The sequence below is a fragment of the Pararge aegeria genome, chromosome 13 (genome assembly GCF_905163445.1).
Source record: "Pararge aegeria chromosome 13, ilParAegt1.1, whole genome shotgun sequence".
NCBI classification, from domain to species: domain Eukaryota; kingdom Metazoa; phylum Arthropoda; class Insecta; order Lepidoptera; family Nymphalidae; genus Pararge; species Pararge aegeria.
Genome location: NC_053192.1, coordinates 17,416,689 through 17,440,552, shown reverse-complemented (window position 1 = coordinate 17,440,552; position 23,864 = coordinate 17,416,689). Strand labels below are relative to the sequence as shown.

The 23,864-nt window shown below is 37.5% G+C and overlaps 2 protein-coding genes across 2 annotated transcripts in view; one reads left to right on the top strand and one right to left on the bottom strand.

Annotated features, from left to right (window-relative positions):
- Positions 1-978: 978 nt before the first annotated feature.
- LOC120628557 overlaps positions 979-23,864 on the top strand; it is a 70,841-nt gene continuing 47,955 nt past the window's right edge. The window contains exons 1-16 of the mRNA XM_039896978.1: positions 979-1,117; positions 2,246-2,372; positions 3,043-3,146; positions 4,245-4,377; positions 5,126-5,251; positions 5,899-6,004; positions 7,585-7,708; positions 8,934-9,050; positions 10,820-10,969; positions 12,021-12,110; positions 12,870-12,954; positions 13,552-13,627; positions 14,215-14,310; positions 15,766-15,862; positions 16,997-17,228; positions 17,908-18,098. Coding sequence (XP_039752912.1) covers positions 1,058-1,117; positions 2,246-2,372; positions 3,043-3,146; positions 4,245-4,377; positions 5,126-5,251; positions 5,899-6,004; positions 7,585-7,708; positions 8,934-9,050; positions 10,820-10,969; positions 12,021-12,110; positions 12,870-12,954; positions 13,552-13,627; positions 14,215-14,310; positions 15,766-15,862; positions 16,997-17,228; positions 17,908-18,098 — 1,914 coding nt within the window. The 5' untranslated portion in view covers positions 979-1,057. The remainder of the gene's footprint in view (positions 1,118-2,245; positions 2,373-3,042; positions 3,147-4,244; positions 4,378-5,125; positions 5,252-5,898; positions 6,005-7,584; positions 7,709-8,933; positions 9,051-10,819; positions 10,970-12,020; positions 12,111-12,869; positions 12,955-13,551; positions 13,628-14,214; positions 14,311-15,765; positions 15,863-16,996; positions 17,229-17,907; positions 18,099-23,864) is intronic.
- Positions 20,111-23,864, bottom strand: part of LOC120628558 (transforming growth factor beta-1-induced transcript 1 protein) — a 33,741-nt gene continuing 29,987 nt past the window's right edge. Inside the window, exons 4-6 of the mRNA XM_039896979.1 lie at positions 22,912-23,007; positions 21,855-21,989; positions 20,111-21,136 (exon numbers count right to left, since the gene is read on the bottom strand). Coding sequence (XP_039752913.1) covers positions 21,062-21,136; positions 21,855-21,989; positions 22,912-23,007 — 306 coding nt within the window. The 3' untranslated portion in view covers positions 20,111-21,061. The remainder of the gene's footprint in view (positions 21,137-21,854; positions 21,990-22,911; positions 23,008-23,864) is intronic.

The following is a 23,864-nucleotide window of genomic DNA, read 5'->3' as shown; positions in this document are numbered from 1 at the left end:
ACACAATGTACTGCATGTAATAATGTCTGAATGAGCATTCTGTATGTTCTTAATTCTGTGGATAATAAAGTAATTCTAGAGCGCATTCTATTTTACCAAACGACCTTTAGTATTGTAGTTTTGTAGATAAAACGATAATTACCTACCTATATTACTTAAAGTGAATTTAACACTCGTAAGGTCTACTTTAATAAGGTAGTAGAAAATGTTATTAGCTTTTGCCACGCCTACTGCCAAGCAGTTCCCGAGTCCTGGGAACAGTTGCCAAATATCCACTTTGCATTTAATCAATGATCACTGATTAGCTGATTACTGATAAGTTAATACATCTATTGTAATGTCATGTGTGTCACATGATAACGTCATGATCTCATACCCAGTGTGTCCTAATAGTCCTAAAAGATCCAAAATCTTTAATGTCTATCCCTAGGTCCATAATTGTGATTTAGTTTGTGATTCATAGTGATTGCGATAGTTGTACCTAAATGAATAATTTAATTGGGCCGTTACCCGTTACTTAGCAACTATTTCGTGTCAACTAGCGGAGGTATTATAACGTTTGGATAGTTGTACTATTAATGTACATACAATTTATATTTTATAAAATCGAATTATATCATATACATAAATATAAAAACTCAAAACAAAACATGCAGTTATTAGCGATAAGGGAATTAAGAATGTAATGCACACGGGTTTGAAAATAAATAGTGTTGTGCTCTATGTCTCTCAAGATTTTGGTCAATTTAAGTTTTGCGTTCTGTGCTCTGGTTTATTTCCAGCGAATCAAATTATTGATTATTGTTCTTTAACCTTGAAATCTATAATCTTGATAGTAATTTACTAATAAAGAATTAATTTATTGTTATCTTTACATTTACCTATCCGATTCGTTATAATATTATCCGAACGTTTTATCACATCCGACTGTCAAGACTAATTCAAAATTTTGTTTGTTTTGAATTTTGATCGGGGAAGCCTTGTCATTAAAGACAATCAAGTTTTAGGAAAAATATTATATGATTTTTTAATAAAGTTATTATTGCAACAAAATATAATGGAGACGTGTGTTAGAGGATTTTCCTTTAGGCCGGAAACTAAAGTCGACGATCTTAAAGTAAGCTTTTTTAACAGCATAAATTAATAGCACCTAGCTTTAGTTTTAAGTTAACGAATGCAGTTATCACCATCACTAACATAAGTCTAACATGTTAAATGTATGAAGGCTTCATAATTGCCTGTAATAAGGTCTTCATGAATAAAACTTGAATTTTTTTTAACTTTTGTTTTTTTTTCGAGCAATAATTTTGATATTGCTATATTTTATTTTGTTATCCCGAGAACAACATCATCGTTATGGTTGTAGATATTTCGACACTCCATGAGTTTGTGCCGCCTTTTTTCAACTTTTACTAGACAATTTCAAGTGCTTGGCTTGGCTCCATAAGACTATGAAATCGACTGTGAACTTTTGATACCACTTAATTAACTGTATTTTAGGAAATTTTACATCGAGTGTTTTGCATATTAAAAAATAGCAATGAAACAAACTGCTCATAGTTCATCACTATCAACCAATTACCGGCCCACTACAGGGCATATTTTTGAGTTTGACTTTGGCATGGGTCTCTGAATTGGAATAGTTTAGTTCTGGCCATGTATAGATTGGTAGATTTTACACATCCTTGAGTCATCCTTGAGAAATCTTAGGCTTGCAGGTTTCCTTACAATGTTTTCCTATACAGTTAAAGCATTTTATATTTAATTCCTTCATTTAATAAAAAGTTTTCTAGACCCCTGGCAACAATAGGATTTATGAGTTTTACTTCAAAAGTAGATACTGTTAGCAAGTGTCTAAAGGTTCCCAAAACACAGGTTTAAGCATCAGCATTCAAGCCTGCCACTTGGTCAGTCAATTAAGAGTTTAATAGTGATTGAATTAGCAATAAGGATATTATTTGTTAGATTTAATTCTTTATAATCTATTATGTTGTTTTGGTGTAAAATAGAGTGTATTTTCATTTCATTTTATTTCAATATGCTTTGAGCATAGGAATTTTTTTATAGGCATTCATTATTCAAAATTCATTCAATTAATTTATTTCTAGTAGGCCCAGTTTATTAGCACTTTTGACAAGTCAGTCTGTTTGTAGTGACTCTACCACCGGCTTGGAAGGCAGATTCCACCGAGAAGAGCCGGCAAGAAACAAAAAATTACTATACTGTTATATTAAATATTTTGTAGTATGTTGCAAGTGAAGCCTTGGAGCGAACATGGAAAACCACTCGGAGGGAACGGCTTAAGCAGCAAGAGCAAAGGATATGGGAAGAGTTTGTGAATGAACAGGATATTGTCCACAATATTTGTAAAGGTAACATATTGAACTATCATTGGAGTTCTGTGGATCTATTTTATTAGCGTATAGTGAATCAGCATCTTCTAGGCACTTACCATCGACCATGCTTGAAACTAGGTGATTGCAGTCATATTGTTACATGTGTAGATAAAACATAAATAAAATAAATAAGTAAATATACTATGACAATACACACATAACCAACCACCTCTAAATTAAGCATATCTTGTGATATTGGTACTGTATTGTATATAGCTGATGAATACTTGTATATCTTTATATATATATTTCTTGTGTGTGTGTGTATGTCACTGAACTCCTAAACGGCTGGACTGGTTTGAATAAATTTTTCGGTATGCGTTTGGGTGGTGCCCTGGATGGTTTAGATTTACAAATCAGCCCGACAGACAGCGTTGGGGTCCGCTAGTATACATATATAATACTCAAATACGTATAATATACATATTACATTATGTTCATCATACCAATTTTTTCCAGTTGTGGGAATCAATCCCACACCCTTGGTCTCAGAAACCTGGGTTGTTGACCACTGCGCCATTTGGCTGTCAAACATAAAAGAATTGGGATTTCGAAAGAGTTAGCAGTAATCTTAACAGTACAAGTAAATTTACTTTTAAAAACATCTCCAGAATATTGTAAAAATTGTTTGTTTTTTATGTTTCAGATGACCCATACCAGTTCTTGAACCAGCTGCCACAAGAATGTATCAAGGAACTTCTTGACGTAGAATTGCAGAAGATGAAAGATGAGAAAGATGAAGATTTACATGTAAGGTGTTAATTACCTAAATAAATAAATAACATACCTTAAGAATTCACACATTGCCACATAGCCCCAAGTAAGGATAGCTTATGTTATGGGTACTAAGATGACTTTTAAATGTTTTTATCAATAATATTCATAAATACTTATAATATACAGATAGACACCCAGACTCTGAAAAACATTCAAGTTCTTCATACATTTCAGTTGTGGGAATCGAACCAACAGTCTTAGACTCAAAAAGCAGGGTTACTGCCAACTGCGCCAAACGGATACTTGACAGACCAAGCAAATGGCCTGCCGGATTGTAAGCAGGGCAACACTTTGCATGCGAGAAAAACGTCCTGCAATGTACGACACTGTTTCAATCAACCTCGTGTGTCTATAACACGGGAAACTACGCTTTTCAGATCAAAAAGCTCTACTTTGAGATATGTAGCAGAACGAGTAGTGCTAACTATGTTTCAAAAGTGCTTATAAATTAGGCCTACTTGAAATAAGAGAATTTAGAATTTAGAATTTTAGAGATTTGTGAAAGAAGACATTCAGCAGACCAACTAGCATAGCTGTATTTTCTGGTGCACGGTCGTCACTCCAGCACCTTGACCATTGATATCTTAGTAGCTGATACCTTTCAAGCTATTTAGCGTTCCGCTTCATGTCGCGTAGAAATCGATTATTAGGATTGTTTTAATATAACTGACATGCACCTAACAGGTTAGCCGCTACCATCTTTAACTGTATCATCACTACGAACGCTGGAACTAACTTATTGTGGCACTAGCTGCTGCCCGCGTTCGTCGTCCGCTAGCAAATCCCATGGGAAACGTTTAGTTTTCTGGGATAAGTAACCTATGTAAATGTTACTGGCAGTCAGTGGCGTGCACAGGGTTTTTGACCAGGGTATGCATAAAGAAGGTAAATGCCATAAAATGAAAAATCCTTCGCATTTATAAGTTATACAGAAAATTTAGGGTAGGCAGAGCTTTTGCATGTATTAAGTGCACGCCACTGCTGGCCGTCCTTTCAACTCAGCTAATGCCAAAAATAAAATTGATTGGTTGCTCAATTAGAGCGTGAACGAAGGATATCTGTGATTTGCAGATTGAAGAGCAGCCGGCAAACAGCATGGCCGTGGAGCTGGGCACTCAGCACACGGTGGTGTTCTCCGAGGCGGCGGACAAAGAGGATAGCAACATGTTCAACATATTTGACGACGACAAGGACGAGGTTTTCGGTAAGGCACTGTATTGGGACGTTTATCTCTTGGAGCAGGTAAAAGTATATTATAACTGGCTGTTGTCCTAGATGGTTCTTCGTCCACGTCTCTAAGTTTTTAATAATCTCTTTCTCCTTCTCTCTTTCTGCTTCTCGTTATCTCTTAGACTGTTGATAAACGACTAAGACACCGGGAGGTATCTTTGCATCGTTCGAGTCCATGTGGGATTGAAGTGTATCGTTAATGCAGTCGTTTTTATATAAAAATACCCACCAACTCATGAACATGAACATTTGTTATTAATCAAATATAATTTTAATTCTTTCTTGAAAACTATCTCTTAACTAATTATTAGGGTATTTGTAAAATGCTCTTTTATTTTAATTTTTATTAAAGTTTTTAGTATCTTTTGTATTTTTAAAATTTATCTCTTAAGTTTTATGTTCTTTATATTGAAGAACGTCTATATTTCATGATGCATGCAGAGTTAGCCTGTAAGTGGGGTATACAATGTATATATTTCATAATATTTCCAATATGTTTATAATAAATTTAAGGCATTGTCTATAACGTTGGCTTCCTAAATAAATAAATCCTCAATTTAATAAAATATCTGGCAAATATGAATTTATAGTTATCAAAAGTATGGTTATTTACCCACTTTATAAAATTACTGTAACAATAAGCATGCATGCAATCTCTCTTCTCTCTCATGTAACGAAAATTTCCTATATTAGTTTAATTTCGAAGAATCACTTGTTGCCAGGGCCCGACGAAGAGCGCTGCGATAACGACTCTGTCATCAGTCCACCGTGCACCGTGCGCGAGAGACACGGCCACGGACAGCAGTCAGAGCAGTGGGCTGCGGTGGACAGCCCGGACAAGACTTCCAGTAACTTTACTCACATTCTATATAACCATTTTGAGGGCGTAGCTTTGAAACTCACGTTTAGGATCGAGACCTAACTCATTAAAAGTTACATGAGCTAGCGGTAGCGGCAGTTTAAGGAACCTTTAACTCTTGAAAATAAACATTTACCTTTCTTTCACCAATCGATTTTCACTAGGCAACTCATATAACTTGTCTATGGTTCTTGTGACAAGGTGTGGTGTTTTGTGTTTGTATTATCATGTTTTTTTTTACTGTTGGATTGGAATAGATTTAATATAATTGAATAAAATATGTTTTTTTTTTCAATCTGTCAGTTTACGAGTTCCCTAACTATTACGCATCGCCGAATCGGTCTTAAGTCTTAGTTAAGTCTTTTTATGAAATATGTTATATTATCTGTTATATGTTAAAGGATTTAATAAGTACTTTCTACCTATTGGTATTAATAGTAGTAATAAAATAAATACAGAGTTAGCTATGTTAAGTATTCCCAGTCTATATAAATATACATTTTATAGTTTTTTTGAACTTGCTACATACTCTAGTTAAGATTCTACTTATTTGTGAGAAGGTTTCGTAAATTCCTTCTCGTGATATCATGCTCTTATGAATTAGTGTACCAAATACATAAAAAAAATATGTCATAGGAAAGTCTTCAGGCGAGGATATGACGAGCATGATAGAAGGCAGCGTCTATTGCGCCAAAGTGAGGGACATACGGATCAAGGTCAATGAGGAACTTCTCAACATCATGTAAGTTAAAGCTGTACCCGCATACACTTCGAATTAATGAATATACTAAATACTTTTATGGTCCTCCACAAAAAGTACATAAAATAGAAAATAAATAAATAAATATGTATAATAACAATAAATATACTACGACAATGCACACATCGCCATCTAGTAAGCGTAGCTTGTGTTATGGGTACTAAGATGACTGATGTATATTTTAATTAATAATATACATAAATACTTATAATATACACATAAACACCCAGACACTGAAAAACATTCATGTTCATCACCCAAACATTTTCATGATGTGGGAATCGAACCCACGGACTCCAAGAGTAGGGTCGCGGCCCACTGCGCCACTCGGCCGTCAAGAAAAGTAATCATAACACAGCGTATAACAGAGGTGCATATATAGGGGTTAAATAAAAAATACAAAAAAGCTCCCGGCCTGTAGTCTTTCAACTAACGACTTTTGTTCTACGACTTTTTTTTAACTCGATTGTTTGTGAAATATTCAATATATGTATTTTTTGTATGAAATAAATTAATTTGAAATTTTGTAAAGTCGTAGGACAAAATTTGTTAGTTCTAAAGATAAGAACTACAAGGCCGAGAACTTTCTGGTATTTTTTATTTAACACGGCATACAAGTACGTACCATTTACCACACTTTGCTCTAACTCGATTTTTTTTTATACCACACCAAGTGGATTATTATGACACATCATCGTCCGATTTTCCTCCGGCTGACCTCCGAACTTCAATATGACGATGGCACCTAATGATGATGATACCCGGTCAGTGGAATTTAATCGCCTATAGACAGAGCAACACGGCACGCATTGTATGTGAAAGTCAAAGTCAAATATTTCTGCAACGTGCCACCCTGTTACTAATTATTTTTGTACTATAGAGGTTGTAATATGTGTTTAATTTTGCCCAATCTTTGTGTATATCTGATGAAAGTGGTTGGAGATAGAGGACAGAACTCCTCAGCGGACAGCAGCAAACCCCTCATTTAAGGCTTAGCAATACTGAATACTTCAGTTTTTTTTTAGAACTTCAACTAAATTGAATGCCACATCAAAAAACAAAATCAAATGCAGACGAAGTCGTGGGCAACAGCTAGTATAATATAAAGATAACCACGCAGACACTGAAAAACATCCATGTTTATCACACAAACATGTTTCCAGTTGTGGTAATCGAATCCACAGCCTTGGAATCAGAAAGCAGGGTCTGTGTCGGCGTAGGTGTTAAGCCTCATGAGCCTGTAATTACACCGGTAGCCGCGTCCTTCAGATCGGGGCACTGCATTTCAGCAATGCTACTTGGTGGCAGAAGGATGGCGGTATTACCTCTCCGGGCGAGCTCTGTTCACAAACAGTTCCACTTTACCACACAATTATTGTCCACAAATATTAATATTTTATGCCGTAAGGAAAAGAGGTGTATCTAACAAAAACGTAATCAGTGGTTTCTGAATTATCACTGCCTAAACTAAACATCCACGTAACCTCAGTATGCCATTTTTTTAAATATTTTTTTTTAGTTTTTTTCAAGGAATCCTCAGCTATTTGTTATCACAATTCCAGTGATTTTCTGGAGAAGCAGGACATAATGAACATGGACCCGTCGGATATACCAAAGCTGATGAAACGCTCCGTCGAGTTCTGCGCCAGGTTCAACCGCGTTCACATGTACCAGCTGCAAAGACAGGTGACACAACGGAACTGGCAAAATAATCACCACTAAATTATTCATTTACGTGAAATAACCCGCCGACAGTATGTAAACATTTGGGTTCTGAAATGTCGGTCGGTTTTAAAAAATCGTAATAGCTCAATTGTATAATATATGTGCCTATCGTCAGTTATTTAACACTATAGAGTCAAAAAGACATTTTTTCTGTACAATCATTTAAAGGCAGAACACACCAAGTGAGTGCGTGCGTGTGCGTTCGTGGTATTCGCGTCACCGAGTGCGTGTGGAGCAACATAACACGCACACACGTGTAACGCAAAAGTTTCATGCATGTGCACAACCTTCTTTGCAGTTAATTCTGACTAGCAAAGTGTGGTCTAGTGGCATATAAAACACTGGATACTGGATAGATGTAATAGATAAGAAATGTAATGATTGTATGGAACAAACATTTCAGCGATATCATATAATTTGAGTGCGTGTCGGTGTGATACGCAAATTACGAAGACTAATATAAAGTCTTCTTAATAAGCTAATGGATTATTTACTATTTTTGTGATTGATATTATTAGTCCAAAATAATTGAAATAGATATAGAACTAGCAAAAAAATAAGATAATTTAAACGACTCTAGCTATTCTGTCACGCTTTTGTCATTGCTTTATGGACTGACCTTTACGTGTTTTCTGGACCGCTTATGAATATATACTAAAGGTAGTGTATACAACGTGTAGCGGAGTTACGAAATACTGATGGATGGTGCATAAGTATGTTTTATAACTCATAAGGAATCATCCTGTACTTAATCAAAAGAAGCATATTTATTTTTCCATACAAATTAATTAAATTTCTAAGTGCTTACTTATTATGACAACCCTGTAATCACTTGATTTTTACTTTTGCAAGTGAGGTTAGGCTGTATCTTTAAGTAAAAACTGTGGCATGGTTTACTCAAAAACTATAAGCGTTTCGGTTTCACAGATAAGTCTTAAGAGACAGTAAATAATGAACCTCTAAAGCCTCTAAAGTATTATTTCCGTTACACGTTGTATTCCATTCATAATTTTATAGGGCATTTAGTTTCTATCTTAGGACATAACTTCATATTTTACCGAAAATATTTTATTTCCCAAAAAAAATAAAATATGCTGCCTGCAACACATGCAACACGCAACTCACACGCACTCGTCCATTAAGTTAGTTGTGAACGTGGTTTTGAAATTGCCGTTCGCGTTCGCAGCTGGCGGACATCGAGCGCTGCGCTGGGCGTGCGTTGCCGTTCGCGCGACGCACGCACCACCAGGCGCAACTCGTGCGCGCCGGCTCGCTGCACCACAACCTGCTGCACGCCTTGCAGGTACCCACGCACCACTTGACATCCTGCTTCTTCGCATTATAGTATGTATGAACTTGTAATACAATCTCTTTGGCTATACTTTTTGTATCTGGCTGGTTTTGGTATCATTAAAAGTTTAAATTTTAAAGAAGATAATTCCAAATTTAAATTAGGAAAATGTGTGATTTTTATTGGTTTTTCGTACTGTGAAGATGAGTGAAATGACGAAATTCGATACATTTTAAAATTTGCGATGTTCATAGACCTACTGCAGCGTCTGTTTGAGTAGCACAAATTTGGCGTTTTCGATCCGGAAGTTTTGATGTCAAAGACGCACCTCGCTCTGGTCGCCCTATTATGAATAAAATGGATGCCATTTTTTTAAAAGTGGAGCAAGATCGACATATCAGTAGTTACAAAAAAGATGAATATTAGGGTACCTCTCGAGCTCACTGAAAGAAACCTAATAAACCGTGTACTCATTTGTAATTCTTTATTACGACGTAATGAAACCGTACCATTTTTGAAGAAGCTGATAACTGGTGATGAGAAGTGGATCATGAACGACAAGAACGAGCGAAAAAGGTCGTGGTCAAAGGCCGGTCAGGCTTCACAGACTGTGGCGAAACCCGGGTTAACTCGCAACAAGGTGAAGCTGTGTGTGTGTGGTGGGATTGGAAGGGCATTATTCATTATGAACTGTTACCACCAGGCAGGGCCATCGATTCTGAACACTACTGCGAACAACTGATGAGATTAAAGCAAGAAGTTGAGAGAAAGCGGCTGGAATTAATCAACAGAAGGGGTGTGGTTTTTCATCATGATAACGATGATAGACCTCACACATCTTTAGCCACTCAGCAAAAATTAAGAGAGTTTGGCTGGGATATGTTAATGCATCCGCTGTATAGTCCTGACCTTGCACCTTCAGATTTCCACCTGTTTCGGTCTCTCCAGAATTCTTTAGGCAGTGTCAGGTTAACATCACGAGAGGACTGCCAAAACTACTTGTCGCGGTTTTTTGACCCAAAATTCTATAGCAATGGGATTATATCCCTACCTACAAGATGGCAAAAAGTTATCGAACAAAATGGCACCTACATACTCATTACTAAGAAACTATATTAAAAAATGTTTTGAATTTTCTTAAAAAATGCGAAGAAACTTTTTTCACAACCCAATATCTAACTATCATATTTAAGTAGCATGAGCAGCTTTTGTGTTATAAAATTTTACTAAATCGCTGATAGAAACAAAAGTGGGTTACATTAGTATAGTATATAATATTATATTAATAATTCTTTTTCAAATAAATGCTTTTATCATCAAAGATAAAGCAGTAAAATATTTGAATGAACGAAAGACTACACCTAAATAAAACATTTATTTTTAAAAACTTTTTGATTATTATATATTTAAAAAAATACAGAAATTAAAATATGCTTTAAAAACAAAAACAAACGCGCACGAAGTCGTAGGCAACAGCTTGTAGTTAACTAGCTTGTAGTTAAACATAACTAAATGGATCCTTGAAAATATTTTTTTAATAAAATAAGAATTATCAGCACAATTGCAAAATTTTAAATTAATTTACCAAACAATCTAGCAAATATCAATTTATAGCTGTTATTAAAAGTTTAACTATTTACCCATTTCACAAAACTATTGTGTCATTAGTTTTTTCAGAATCAGCATAGCATTGCATTCTGACTAAACGTCGTAATATATGCATATTAATATTGCATTAATAACGACGTTTACGCTAGCTAGAATGGGTCTGCACGTTGCAGGTGTTCCACAAATCGCTCCCGCAAACAGTCTGCATGAAGGAGAGCGGCGATATGTTGCGCTCGCTCGTGCACGTGGTCGGTGAGGCGACGCGCGTGTGCAGTGACGCGCGGCCGAACACACTCCCCGCGGCCGTCGATATGTTTGATGATGTAAGATTACTAAGAGAAGTAAAATACGAGTTATACTTTTCTGTGCAACTTTATTAAATATATAATCCCAAAAGCCTACTCACTCACTGCTTCGCTCACTCACTCACTAACACCTACTAACTCACTCAATCTAACCTTCTGACTGACCTACCTACTTAACCCAATAACTTATTCATTTAATTTAATTTACTGACTCAGTCAGTCTCATTCATTGACTCTCACTCACTCAAACTCACTCGCACACAGACTACTGGCAATAATATATAAATTAAAAATGTAAAACTCCCGACATTATTCTACAAGTCCAGCGCTTTCATTTGATACCCACAGTGAGGGAATTGTGAATCAATATATAATCCGCAACAATATATGGAGGCGGTCATCTTAGACCGATTTTCATCTAAAATATCTAAGAAAATTGGAAAATGCAAAAGCGCACGGCTCATAATCTCATTTCACTAAAAAAAAATACCTTAAACTTTTCACCGGATGTGGGCGCTCCAAGTCATTTGTTATTTTTTTGTTATAATTATCATTTACTTGTCAATGAAAATAATAAAAATATCAAATACGTTTAAACGAATGGTTTTTCTTGATGTATATATGATAATATTATCCTATAAGTGCAATGTGAGAAAAATACAGTAATTTTTAGTATCAAAAAGTCCTTGACTTTCATATATCGTGAGTCACTTCAACGGTTCGCTAATGAGACGTGCATGTTATTATACCGACTAATTCACCTTTCAAACAAAAAAGATGAGAAGATTCTGTTTGGGAAATACGATGCCCAGACAGACAAACATACACGCACATATAGACACGTCAAACTTATGCCCATCGTTTTTGCGTCGAGGGCTAGAAATACAATAATTTGGTTGAACAAGTGTTCTTATAAATCTGAAAAATTAAACTATGTCTGGCACCAGGATGGCAGCTTTATCTGTGCTTTTCGTCAACTGGTTCAGCATTAGAGCTGATCATAGAAATGAAAAAAAAAAGTGAATGATTCTGGAAACGATTTATGTATTGGCATTTGTATTGGTTTTAGAGCATTCAATCAACGTGTGAAAAGCTAGAAGAGACGGTTAACGAATACTCCATAAAGATGATGGATTATATGAACAGCACTGAAAATACGGTGAGTGACCTTTCCGGAGGGTGATTACGTATACTGTATACACAGTATATATACAGAATAGGTACAAAGCGTAAATCTTACAATCACTGCTGTCAAACGTCACGTTTCCATACAATAAAATGGAAGGAAAGACATTCAGGGGGTGACAACTTTGGGAAACTATTATTTTTAAACGGTGTACTGTATGGAATCAGGTTAGAGTTATATTGTTTTGGAGTTCAACAGACAAAATCTAAGGAATGTTTTTATTTTTATATTTTATATTTAACTACACCTGCTGGTAAGTTATGATGCAGTTTATGCTGTTACTATTTCTGTAATAAGGTTTTAAGTGTTAATTATAGCATGCTTTAAAATTAACCAACTGCTATTTTCGGAAACATCTTAATTTATTAAACGGATTTTAATGTAACATGTTAAATAGATGCAGCATAAGATATCTGTTACCTTATGTACAAAGTGTGAATGAAAACCGAAATGTTACTTAATATGCTTTAGAGGTACATTAACATAATAATCAATTTTTGAGTTAACCCCATAGTTTCTACTGAAAAAAATGCAGAAACAACCCTAACCTCACATGCAACATTAAAATTATGTGACTCCTGTCAGTTTATTAGGTACGCGTCGCGTAGCGTAGGTACTATGCACGTGTCGGTCGTATATCTTCATAAGTGAAATGAATTGTCGTCATAAGTGAACGTTGTGTACTAGTCAACAGAAAATGTATAATGTAACTTATGTTTTGGTTTGTGATAGAGCGCACCCTGTTCGAGGAGATCCAGTAAACCAAAAGCACGGAAACTATCGATTGGCACTTGGTCCAAATCTGGAAGCAAATCTAGTAAGTTTTTAACTATAATAAAACTCGTGTTATAACTTATTACTAGAATCGTAAAGTTCATACTCACATTGACTAATGTATATGTACAAAACAAAAAAAAAAAAGAAAAGTAATTCCGAGAGGAGTGATTCGAAAAGTTTATAGATCATACGTTTTCTATAAGATATCCGAGTAAGGAAGGTTTTAGGCCTCCGATTAGCGGTAAAAAGTAGCCCATGTACAGGGTATGCACCAAGCGGCACACATGTTAGGTATTAGGTACGCGTCGCGTAGCGTAGGTACTATGCGCGTGTCGATCTTTAATCTTCAATAGGGTTGTCATAAGTGAACACTTAGAATATTTTTCATTAAAGTGAATGGAAAAATAAATATGCTGTCTTTGATTTAATATTTTTGTGTGCACCTCACTGCCTGTGTTACTCTCCGTCCTTTCAACTGACTCTATGCCAAAAATCAAGTTGATTTGATAGGGTTTGAAGGAAGGACGTTTTTTGTTTGATCCCGCTAATCTCCGGAACTCCCGGTCGGACTTGTTTATATGCGGATGCAGTCGCGGGCACAGCTAGTTTGTAACATAAGTGTGGATTGCCGTCGCAGTGGTGCGGTCGCCAGCGGCGCTGTCGATGTACTCGCTGGGCGGCGCCAGCGGCTCCAAGGACAAGCAGTCCAGCAGGTACCTAACATATCAACACCATCAGCTTTTTTTGACGGCCGACTGGCGCAGTGAGCAACGACGGTTCGATTTCCACTACTCGTACTAGGAGGTTATCAAGGAGGTAACTAATCAATAGTTCATTTAAATTTTCAAGTGGCTTGCAAATGTAAAGTTGTTTATTAAATAAAAAAAAAACAAATGCACACTTTAACGCAGGAAAGATTATTGTTTTGGCTCACATTTACACATTGGGTAAAGGCAGGCGTTACTTTGCGGAAATCTATCACATTTACACGTTCGTTCGTTCGACGAACTCAGAGAAACTCAGCAGTTGCTCTTTTACAACATTGTTTTACAATTTAACAATCTGTGTTCTATCTTGTGTGAGACAGCGGCGCGGCTTGTTTCCAGGCAACCAAAAAAGAAAAAAAAAAACAACGGACACAACAAGAGGGAACTTTAAAAGTAGAATGCAAAAGGCGGCCTTATCGCTCAGTAGCGATCTCTTCCATGCAACCTTAGGATTAGGAAAACCAAGGGCAACCGATTATCAGCGTGTGAACCCGTAAATTAATAACATCTGAAATGAATTGACATGTTTGCAGCGGAACATCAAAAATGCGTACAAGCATCAGCAGCCGAAGCAACAAAGAAGTGCCCAACAAGGAGGTAGCGTTGAAAAGCCCGAAAAAAACGCCCAGGTACTTACATCTGTACTGTTTCCCAGACTTGTAACTAGATAGCGCTTCTTGGATTCCATATAAATCGTAGTGAATATTCACGCGATCCTATAAGTTAACGTAGGTAGAAAATCTTAAACTTAGCACCCTGTTATCGGTCCCTTATTGTATAAATGTCAATTAATCCTTATCCGAATAGGCACATAGATGGCACTTTTGATGCGTTGTTTATATACAGTATGAGTAGTGATGGCGATAACTACATTCGTAAACTTAAAGCTATAGCTACGAGGGTTCCAAATGCTCCCTGGACTAACCTGGCTATTTTATCGTTTACGTAATCCTTAATACTATAATAGGACTTTTCTATAAGCTTTTGCTTAATCGAACTTTGAACTTTTTTAGAGACATTGGGGATGTCTCTAAAAAAGTTCATGAACCGGTAATTTATTGTAAAATTGTATACAAATTCCTTTAAATTCATTGCTTATTTTAATTAGTCTACTGTACTGCAAGTTTAATTTTGCTTCTAACGTTCAAATTACTGCAGTCACATTTTCTCTTAAATTTTGATATATTTTTGTGGATATTTATGTCATTATTTCAACATCTTTAAATTTATCTCCCAATGACCTGTCTTAAATACCTCACTAATAATCGGTCATCATGGTACCCATACCACAAGTTACGCTTACTTTGGGACTAGATAGTGATGTGTGTATTGTAGTATATTTATGTGTAATAATGTCGGAATAGTTTCATGCAATGTTACGCTCTGACATTTGAAAGCTGCTCTCAGTTGAAGTGCGACTAAACAGCTATTCCGTCGTTATGCCACGTTTATTTGTTAGACCCGTAGTGTTTCAGTTTTACTTGGGGAAGTGAAATTATTTAGCAAATGACACTCGGTAATGCATTGAGAGATGCACACATAGGATAGTTTTTGCTAAACCTAGCCTATAAATTATAATATATCGATCGAATAAAAAACACCCATCCAAACTAGCACATTCATAATAGTAGTGAGATTTAATTCAACCAATTGCAGTTTGTTTATTTATTGTATAGGAAGCCGATGTCCTACCTACACCTAGTATAAATATAATGATAATATTATAACTTAAACATTGTATAACGCACTCAAAGGCTAACTCTGCATGCATTTAACTCGAGCATTTAATTTGACGTTGAACCGATTGGCGCCGTTGATTCGATTCCCACAACTGGATAATGTTTGTGTGATGAGCATGAATGTTTTTCAGTGTCTGGGTGTTTATATGTATATTATTCATAAAAATATTCATCAGTCATCTTAGTACCCATAACACAAGCTACGCTTTCTTTGGGGCTAGGTGACGATGTGTTTATATAAAAAAAAATTTAAATATATATAACTAACCGATTGTGTGTTGCGTTTAACATAAGATCGCGGCACTATATCTTATACCTGAGTTAGCTAACGCTGTGTGTGTCCAGGAGTCGCCGGCCGCTGATGCGTGCCCCGCCGCGCACGCGCCCGCGCCGCGTGCTCCGCGAGCAAGACGTGCGCACGCTCGTGGAGACCGTCGCGCCGGTCAGTACTCGATCAAATCATCGTCAACAACCCGTTACCGGCCCACTGCCAGTGGCGTGCATAGAGGGTATGCACAGGGTATGCAGATGATATAAAATGAAGAAGGTCTCCAGTACGAGTTATAAAAAACTTAACGATAGCCATTGTAAGAGTTATGAAAAGCCTACCCTTAAGTATTTATAAATCTAACTGGAGATTTTCTTCATTTTATATCATCCGCATACCCCGTGCATACCCTCTATGCACGCCACTGCCCACTACAGAGAACTTCTGTCGGAATGAGAAGAGTGTATGCCGTAGTCCGCCACCCTGGCCCACTGCGGATTGGAGAACGTCATGGAGAACTCTCAGGCATGCAGGTTTCCTCGATATGTTTTCCTTCACCGTTCAGATAAGCTGTGAGTTATTCAACGGTCCATGGAGAAAGCTACGCTCAGATTATCTCTACTCTCCGTGGTAACACATATATCCGTGCTAATGTTATAAATACGAAAGTGTATCAGTGTGTTTATTTATTTATTACCTATCCTGCAAACTACTGCCCGGTCAAGCTAAGTTTGCACCTCGCGTGGATGACGTCACACTGACGCTTAGGTACGGTATGCAAAAAAAATGATCCCTTAAAAGAATTGTTGTAATTGAAATATTAATTTAACGAATCATTGTTAAAGGTTTTGGCTAATTGACTAATATTATTTCAATCATATATCAGCGAGGTGCAAACATAGCGCGACCGAGTTTCATATTTTATTAGTTATTTATAATTTTTCCTGTATTTTTATGTGGTGTACAATAAGAGTACATTCATTCGTCCATTCATTCTACATTAGCTCAACTACTGCACAGATATTGACGATATCTCAGGAAACAGCCGAATATTATATATTTTTAGCGCGGAATAATAAAATGTTTTTCTGTAAGTTTGCCAGCATTGGAGGAAACTAGAGTATTTAGAGCTCTAATGCCCGTTTTCACTGCAAACAAGGCGATGCCTAAATACGTAACGCCTAATCAAAGAAGATTCCTAGGCATATATATACCTTTCACCGATCGATTCTCACTAGAGAACTCATATAACCTAACCTGTCTATAGCTCTTGCCACAAGGTGTGATATTTTGGTATGGATATTACAGTGCACCTCCAGCCACATAAGTCGAGAGGCGAGCCCTCAACGTCGAAGCAAGGAAGCAACGCCGAGGACTCCAAAGCCCAAAGAACCTTCCAGAACACCCGTCAACACCACTCCGCGGAACAGACCTGCCAACATAATAGTGAGAACCAAAATGGCCGCCACTAGCCCCGTCAAACCTACACCTAATAATACCAGGGCGAAGGAGAGAATCGATACTCCGAGGACTTTAAACGGTTAGCTATTTTGGTTGTTGCACGACTATTAAAAGCGGTGATAGCGCATTGGGTATTTAGCGTTAGCATTACAGAACTAGATGGCGCTACAAAAATCCTGCATCGCGCTAGCGAAGTGTTCACGAAGAATGTCTATCTATATATACAACTTCCAAAACTGAATGTTCGGACCTCGGTCCCCGAGCACGGTCACCCGCTCGGAGGAAGATCTTCCTATTGTTACGGTCCAGCGTATCACCATAGCTCCCGTGCAGATAGGAACTCGACTTCACTTTCGGGGGCCGAGTTCTAATCCCAGCTCGCACGACTAACTTTTCAATGTTATGTGCGTTTTAAGTTATTAAAATATCACTTGCTTTAACGGTGAAGGAAAACATCGTGAGGAAACCTCTCTCAGGCATGCCTGAGAGTTCTTCACAATGTTCTCAAAAGTGTGCGGAGTCCACCAATCCGGCCGTCCGCCAGCGTGGTGGACGGCCTTAACTCCTTCTCATTGTGGGAGGAGGAAAGCCGACATCCAATCTAAATGCTATAACTGAAAAATCGACTTTTAAGTTAAAAAATATTATTAAGTTTTAATGTTGTGGGTAGTACATGATTTAGATATTAGCCTTCGCTGGAATTGAATCTGGTACCATAAATTTCCATGATCTAAAATATTTGATGATATATTTTCTAGAAATTGCCAGCGGTAAAGTTCGTGTCCCAATAAACAAGAACGAAGTGGATGATGCGAAGATAAAGAAAGAAGAAACAAGAATAACAATGAAAGAACGAGACAAAAGCTCGGCCAGGAGTCCACGGAAAACCGAAGCGGAATTGAAGCCGGCGAATGAAGAGGCGAAGAGAACCGAAAGGGAGATGAGAAGGGTAAGCATATTTTACGTTTAGTAATAGTTTAGTTAAAACGCGATTTCTACTAGACCTATAAACGCGAAAACTAAAATTCCAAGTGCATTTCTGGGATTAATATCGATGCAAGGTATGCCAAATCTCGTCATCATCAAGATCGGTGCACTGGTTGACCCGGACATAACGGCCGCTTGACGGCCGATAGACCCAGTGGGCAGCGACCCTGCTTTCCGAGTCCAAGGCCGTGGGTTCGATTCCCACAACTGGATAATGTTTGTGTGATAAACATTAATGTTTTACAGGGTCTGGGTGTTTATATGTATATTATAAATATTTATGTATTATTCATAAAATTATACATCAGTTATCTTAGTACCCATAACACAAGCTACGCTTACTTTGGGGACTAGATGGCGATGTGTGTATTGTTGTAGTATATTTATATTTATACGTAACACACAGACGGTGTCGCGTCATTCTTTAATCTTAAAGGATAAAGAGTACCGGCAAAATTTTAAAGATCAAGTATATTTGAAACTAATAGTGTGAAGAACAAGGCGTAGGTCTAGGCAATGTCTAAGCTCGACTGTATTTCGGTACCGCACTCTCCTTTTGTGGTATGCCAGCATCAAGTTCCAGAAAGACAGAGGTTTCAGTGCTGTGCCAGCAGCAGATGTAATTATGTCTGCTAACAGGTAGTCTAAAGGCAAGGCAACTTCTTATCCCACCCAGCATAGGAATGTTAAGCCACAAGGATATTAAATCTCAGAGAATTATTTCAATTAAGTATAGCGGTTAACAGTTTGAGTTTGAAAAATCACCAGTGTCTCCTCACAGCTGATAATGTCACTGTCACCACTGACATAAGAGAAACGTTCCGAAATACGAAAAGATGTACCCGAACATTTAAAAAAAAAGCTTTCGGAATCGTCATCTAAACCCATTACCGGCCCACCACAGGGCACGGGTCTACCACAATGAGAAACGGTAAAGGCCGTAGTCCACCACGCTGACCCAGTGCGGTTCAGTGGACTCCATACACCTTTGAGAACATTATCGAGAACTCTCAGGCATGCGATGTTTTCCTTCACCGTTGAAGCGATGTTTTAATTACTTAAAACGCACATGACTTTGAAAAGTTAGAGGTGCGTGCTGGGATTGGAACTCGGCCCCCCGAAAGTGAAGTCGAGCTCCCACCGACCGCCTCTCGGAGTGCGCCGATATACATACATTATCGGCTTAACAGGGTATTCAAGGTCAGTTACCTGGGGCACATTGTAACGGAGGATCTAAAAGATGATTGTGATATTGATAGGGAGCGCAGGGCGTTGGCGGTCAGAGGGAATATTTTAGCTCGCAGATTTGCTCACTTTACAAATGAGGTGAAGGTTACGTTGTTCAAGTATTTTTGTCAGTGTTTCTATACCTGCACTCTATGGGTTAATTAAAGCCAAAGGTCTCTGAACGCTTTTCGAGTCCAATATAATTATATCTTCAGGATAATGCTGGGACTGCCTCGATACTGTAGTGCGTCTGATATGTTTGCGGAGAAGCGAGTTGATGGCTTCTTCGCAATTATTAGGAAACATATAGCGTACCTCAAACGTAGGATCGAGAGTTCCAATATTATTCTGAAGGTTTTAGCTGACAGGCAGGATAGGTTATTTAAAGCTCACTGGAAGTCAGCTTTAGTATGTAGTAACATTAATTAACTTGCATAGATATTAGGTTTATTGTGAATTACTAACACATGGACCCTTGTAGTCTGATATAAATGCAATACAATACAATAAAGTAGAGATATAGTAGTTCGATGCCTTTGATCTCGTAAATGCCGACATCGTCCAGGCAACGTCGCGACAGTGTCTGAGACTGACTCTTTCTTTGACCACTTTTTGCAGTGCCCACATGCCGCTTCAACTGACCTCTGTGCTAAGTAAGGATTAAGATAAGATATGATTGGTGCATATCCGTACGTTTTTTTCCGATGAGTGCAGCGTGCAGGTGTAAATAAAAAGACGTAGTTAAAAAGAACAAATGGTTTATTAAAAAAAAAAAGTTCCGCGAAAGCGTATAAAAATTTTGTAACTTTGTAACATAATAATGCTTTTACGTCCGACAGCCCAAGCTTATTAATAACTTAGTAATAAATAGATTATAATATTTTTTTTATATTAATCATTAACAACTAGAATTATTTACAACGAAAATGTCTTTGTGCATTACAATTTTAAGCTTAATAGAAAAATATCCGTGAAACATTCTGTTTGTAATAATATTCAATTGTTTGTCAGGCATGTTTGGACATGGCTTATAATCCTCTATCTCCTACAACTAATCGTAGTCTCTAAGCTACAAGTGCATTCGACCTTAAAGATTTCAGTTCTTGGATTGTTGAGCTCTAATTCCTTACAAGAAACAGTAGAGTATACAGATAGCGTTATTACACCTAACCGATTCATATATAATTGGGCAACGATCGGCCGTATCTTATTGTCAAAAAGATATTTGATTATGTTTTATTGGTCGACATATAGAAACACGATTTGTTATTGAGTCGAAAGATCGGTCAAGGTCAAACATTGTGGGTTACGTCAAATCTATGTTCAATTAATGCGATTGTTAACTTTGTTCGTTTCGTTAACAAACCGTCATCATAACAAAGATCAAAGGATGGTGTAGCTGTAATAAATAACTCCTTAAACTACCGAGTTTCAAGCATATTACTCGTACTGTTCACGGCACGAAAGTAGAAAAAGTGGGCGGGGCGGTACTACGTGTTTGCTGCGCCCCGCATACCATTCCAACAATCATACAGTTTCAACTTTAGTGACGAGAAATAATATTAACATTTTAGGTGAATTTGAAATGGGCAGTGTGGTAAGTGCACTTTGGATTCTGTCGATGGGACCAGTGTGTGTGATAATAAATAGTATAATACGTAGTAACGTGTGTTTGTGTGCGTGCGTGTGTTTGTGTGTTTATGCGCATTTTCCGCACAATGGTTTGTTGTCCAGAACCGAGAATGTGGAATCCGTGACGGGATTTCTGCATTTCTGGAAAAGAAAAAGTAACAAATTGTAATTTAAGATTGCCTTTTTTTTTAATTGTTAGGGTTTTTGATACTTTTGGGAGTAGTAGTAGGTGAAGATTAATTGCCGATTGCACCACTGTGGCTTCCCGATGGTTATATTATTGTGGTAGGAGGAGAACGGGGTGCAGCGTCCTCTGTGCTACTACTACTACCATCTACTGCGATCAGCAACCCGTCTGCCCAGCGTGGGGATCATGGGCAAATCCTCCCATTGGGAGTCCAACAGTGGACTGTTATAGTTTTGACGGTCGAATGGCGCAGTGAGCAGCGACCCTGCTTTCTGAGTCCAAGACCGTGGGTTAAATTTCAGGACTATGTTAGTGTGATGAACATAAATGTTTTTCAGTTCACTCCGTTTATCTGTATATTATAATTATTTTTGTATATTTCCATAAAAATATTTATAAGTCATCTTAGTATTCATAACACAAGCTACGCTTACTTTGGGGCTAGATGGCGATGTGTGTATTGTCAAAGTATAATTGTTTATAGGCTATCGATGATATAATAGCCCAATGCAATTATGATTTAAAAAAATATCAAACATATACCCGTTATTACTGCGTGACATCGTTCCGGAACTCTTAATCCTAGTAGAACTGGAACTAGCCGCGGCCTAAACCTGTCACCCGATATAATCTACGGCGAAGTGGCTGGCATTTAGCTGAAGTAGAACTCACGGTGCAGGTGAAGCACTCGCGATGCCACTTGGCGTCCAGCGCGATGATGGCCTTGTCCACGATGGGGGTGCCGCAGCCCGCGCAGCGCGACGCGAACTTGTCCGCGTAGCACGACGAGCAGTACGGCCGCCCCGCCTGGCACGGGACATGGACACATTGGGAACATGGACACATGGCAAACAATATTCCAAAGTCAAGGCCGAATCCCTAACAAGCAAATGTTTAGGATGTTCTTAACTCGTTAATGTTTTTTTTTGTATCAACCATAGGCCAGCGCTTGACGACAGTCGTGCTTGTTAGAAAGCAATGATAAGGTCTAGGTTGGAGCAGGCTTGCCTAGACAAAGTCTATTCACTCTCATGTTAAACATAAATGGGTTTGCTTGTTTGTCCTTCCTCCACGCCCTAACTTAACAACCAATCATTTAGATTTTTGGCATAGAGCTATTTTAAAGGACTGAGAGTAACATATTCTATCACTGTTTTATCAACATTGCATTTCACAGTTGAGTTGACATTAAGCGCGCGAGCTGTAAGCGAGCGCGATAAGGAAGCCGAGAGTGTACGATGATTTTTATCACACTTGCGAGGAACAAAACAGGCTAAACTTTTAAATACGTTCTTATAAAATAACAGATCATTTTTGCTGTTTCACTGTGAAAGTTTCGTAGGCCGCTCTCTAGATTTTGATGGCGACAGGTTATTAACTCGCGATCAGTGCCTCGATTATTATTCCAGGAGTCAAAGCTACTATTGCTTTGCTTTTTAATATAAACTGGGCATTATAAATTAATCAATTACAAAGCGAAAACAAATAACGTTATGAACGTTAATTTATCATAATTAAGAAGGTCCAGAATTCATTTTCATTTACGAAAATGTTTTAAGCTGTTAAATTAAAAATGTCTAAGCTAAACTTAATTGGGACATCATAAATAAAACACAAGTGCGGTAATACCAAATAAATCACGCGTGTCTAATTACTTGGATTGTGAGCTTTAAGTCGTTGTAATAAGGTCCACGTTACGAGCAAGTGTGATGAAAATGATGTCAGTTACCTGTTCCATAAAGCCTCCTCCGCCCAATTCCTTCCGGCAGCCGCCGCACACGAAGTGGTGCGCGTGCCACGACGCGCCCAGGGCCTGGATCACGCGCTGAAAGTACAGGAAATGGTGCAAAATATGGAGATCTTATCCATGGGATTTAAAAAATAGGTCTATTTAACGATAAGCTATGACTAATGGTTCGATTCAAGGATCGAGTCGAATTGGGGTTGGGATTTGGGGACGCGCGTTTTCACTAGCGACGAACAAGGCAATGAAATTAAACCGTTCACAAATAGTTTGACGGCCGATTGGCGCAGCGTCAGCAGCGTCCCTGCTTTCTGAGTCCAAGGCCGTGGGTTCGATTCCTACTACTGGAAATGTTTGTGTGATGAGCATGAATGTATTTCAGTGTCTGGGTGTTTATATGTATTTTCTAAGTATGTATGTATATAATTCATAAAATTATTTATCAGTCATCTTAGTACCCATAACACAAGCAACGTTTACTTTGGGGCTAGATGGCGATGTGTGTATTGTCGTACTATATTTATTTATTTATTTATTTATTTATTTATAGTTATCACCTAAAAGTTGGGGAAACTTTTTTTTCTATAGATGTCGCCTAAATCATTAGGCTTTCGATTAAAAAGGGTTAGTGTAAAAGGGCATAAGGGTGATCTAATAAAATATTAAAACACAAAAGCTGCTATTGCTACTCAACGGAGTATATCATACTATCATATAGTTAGATAAATTCTGTCGCGGACTTTTTTGTAGGTAATAAATAAGTAGTTTAAAATATGTCCTACATAATTTTTATTTTTAAAATTTTGCCACTTTTGAGTAAATTTATTGGTATTTTCTTAAAGAACTCCATTTTTTATAAAAATTATAGCCTTTGTTGCTTTATGCGTGATAGTTTAACTTTATTTTGAAGAATTGATTAAAATCGGTCCAGTATTTTC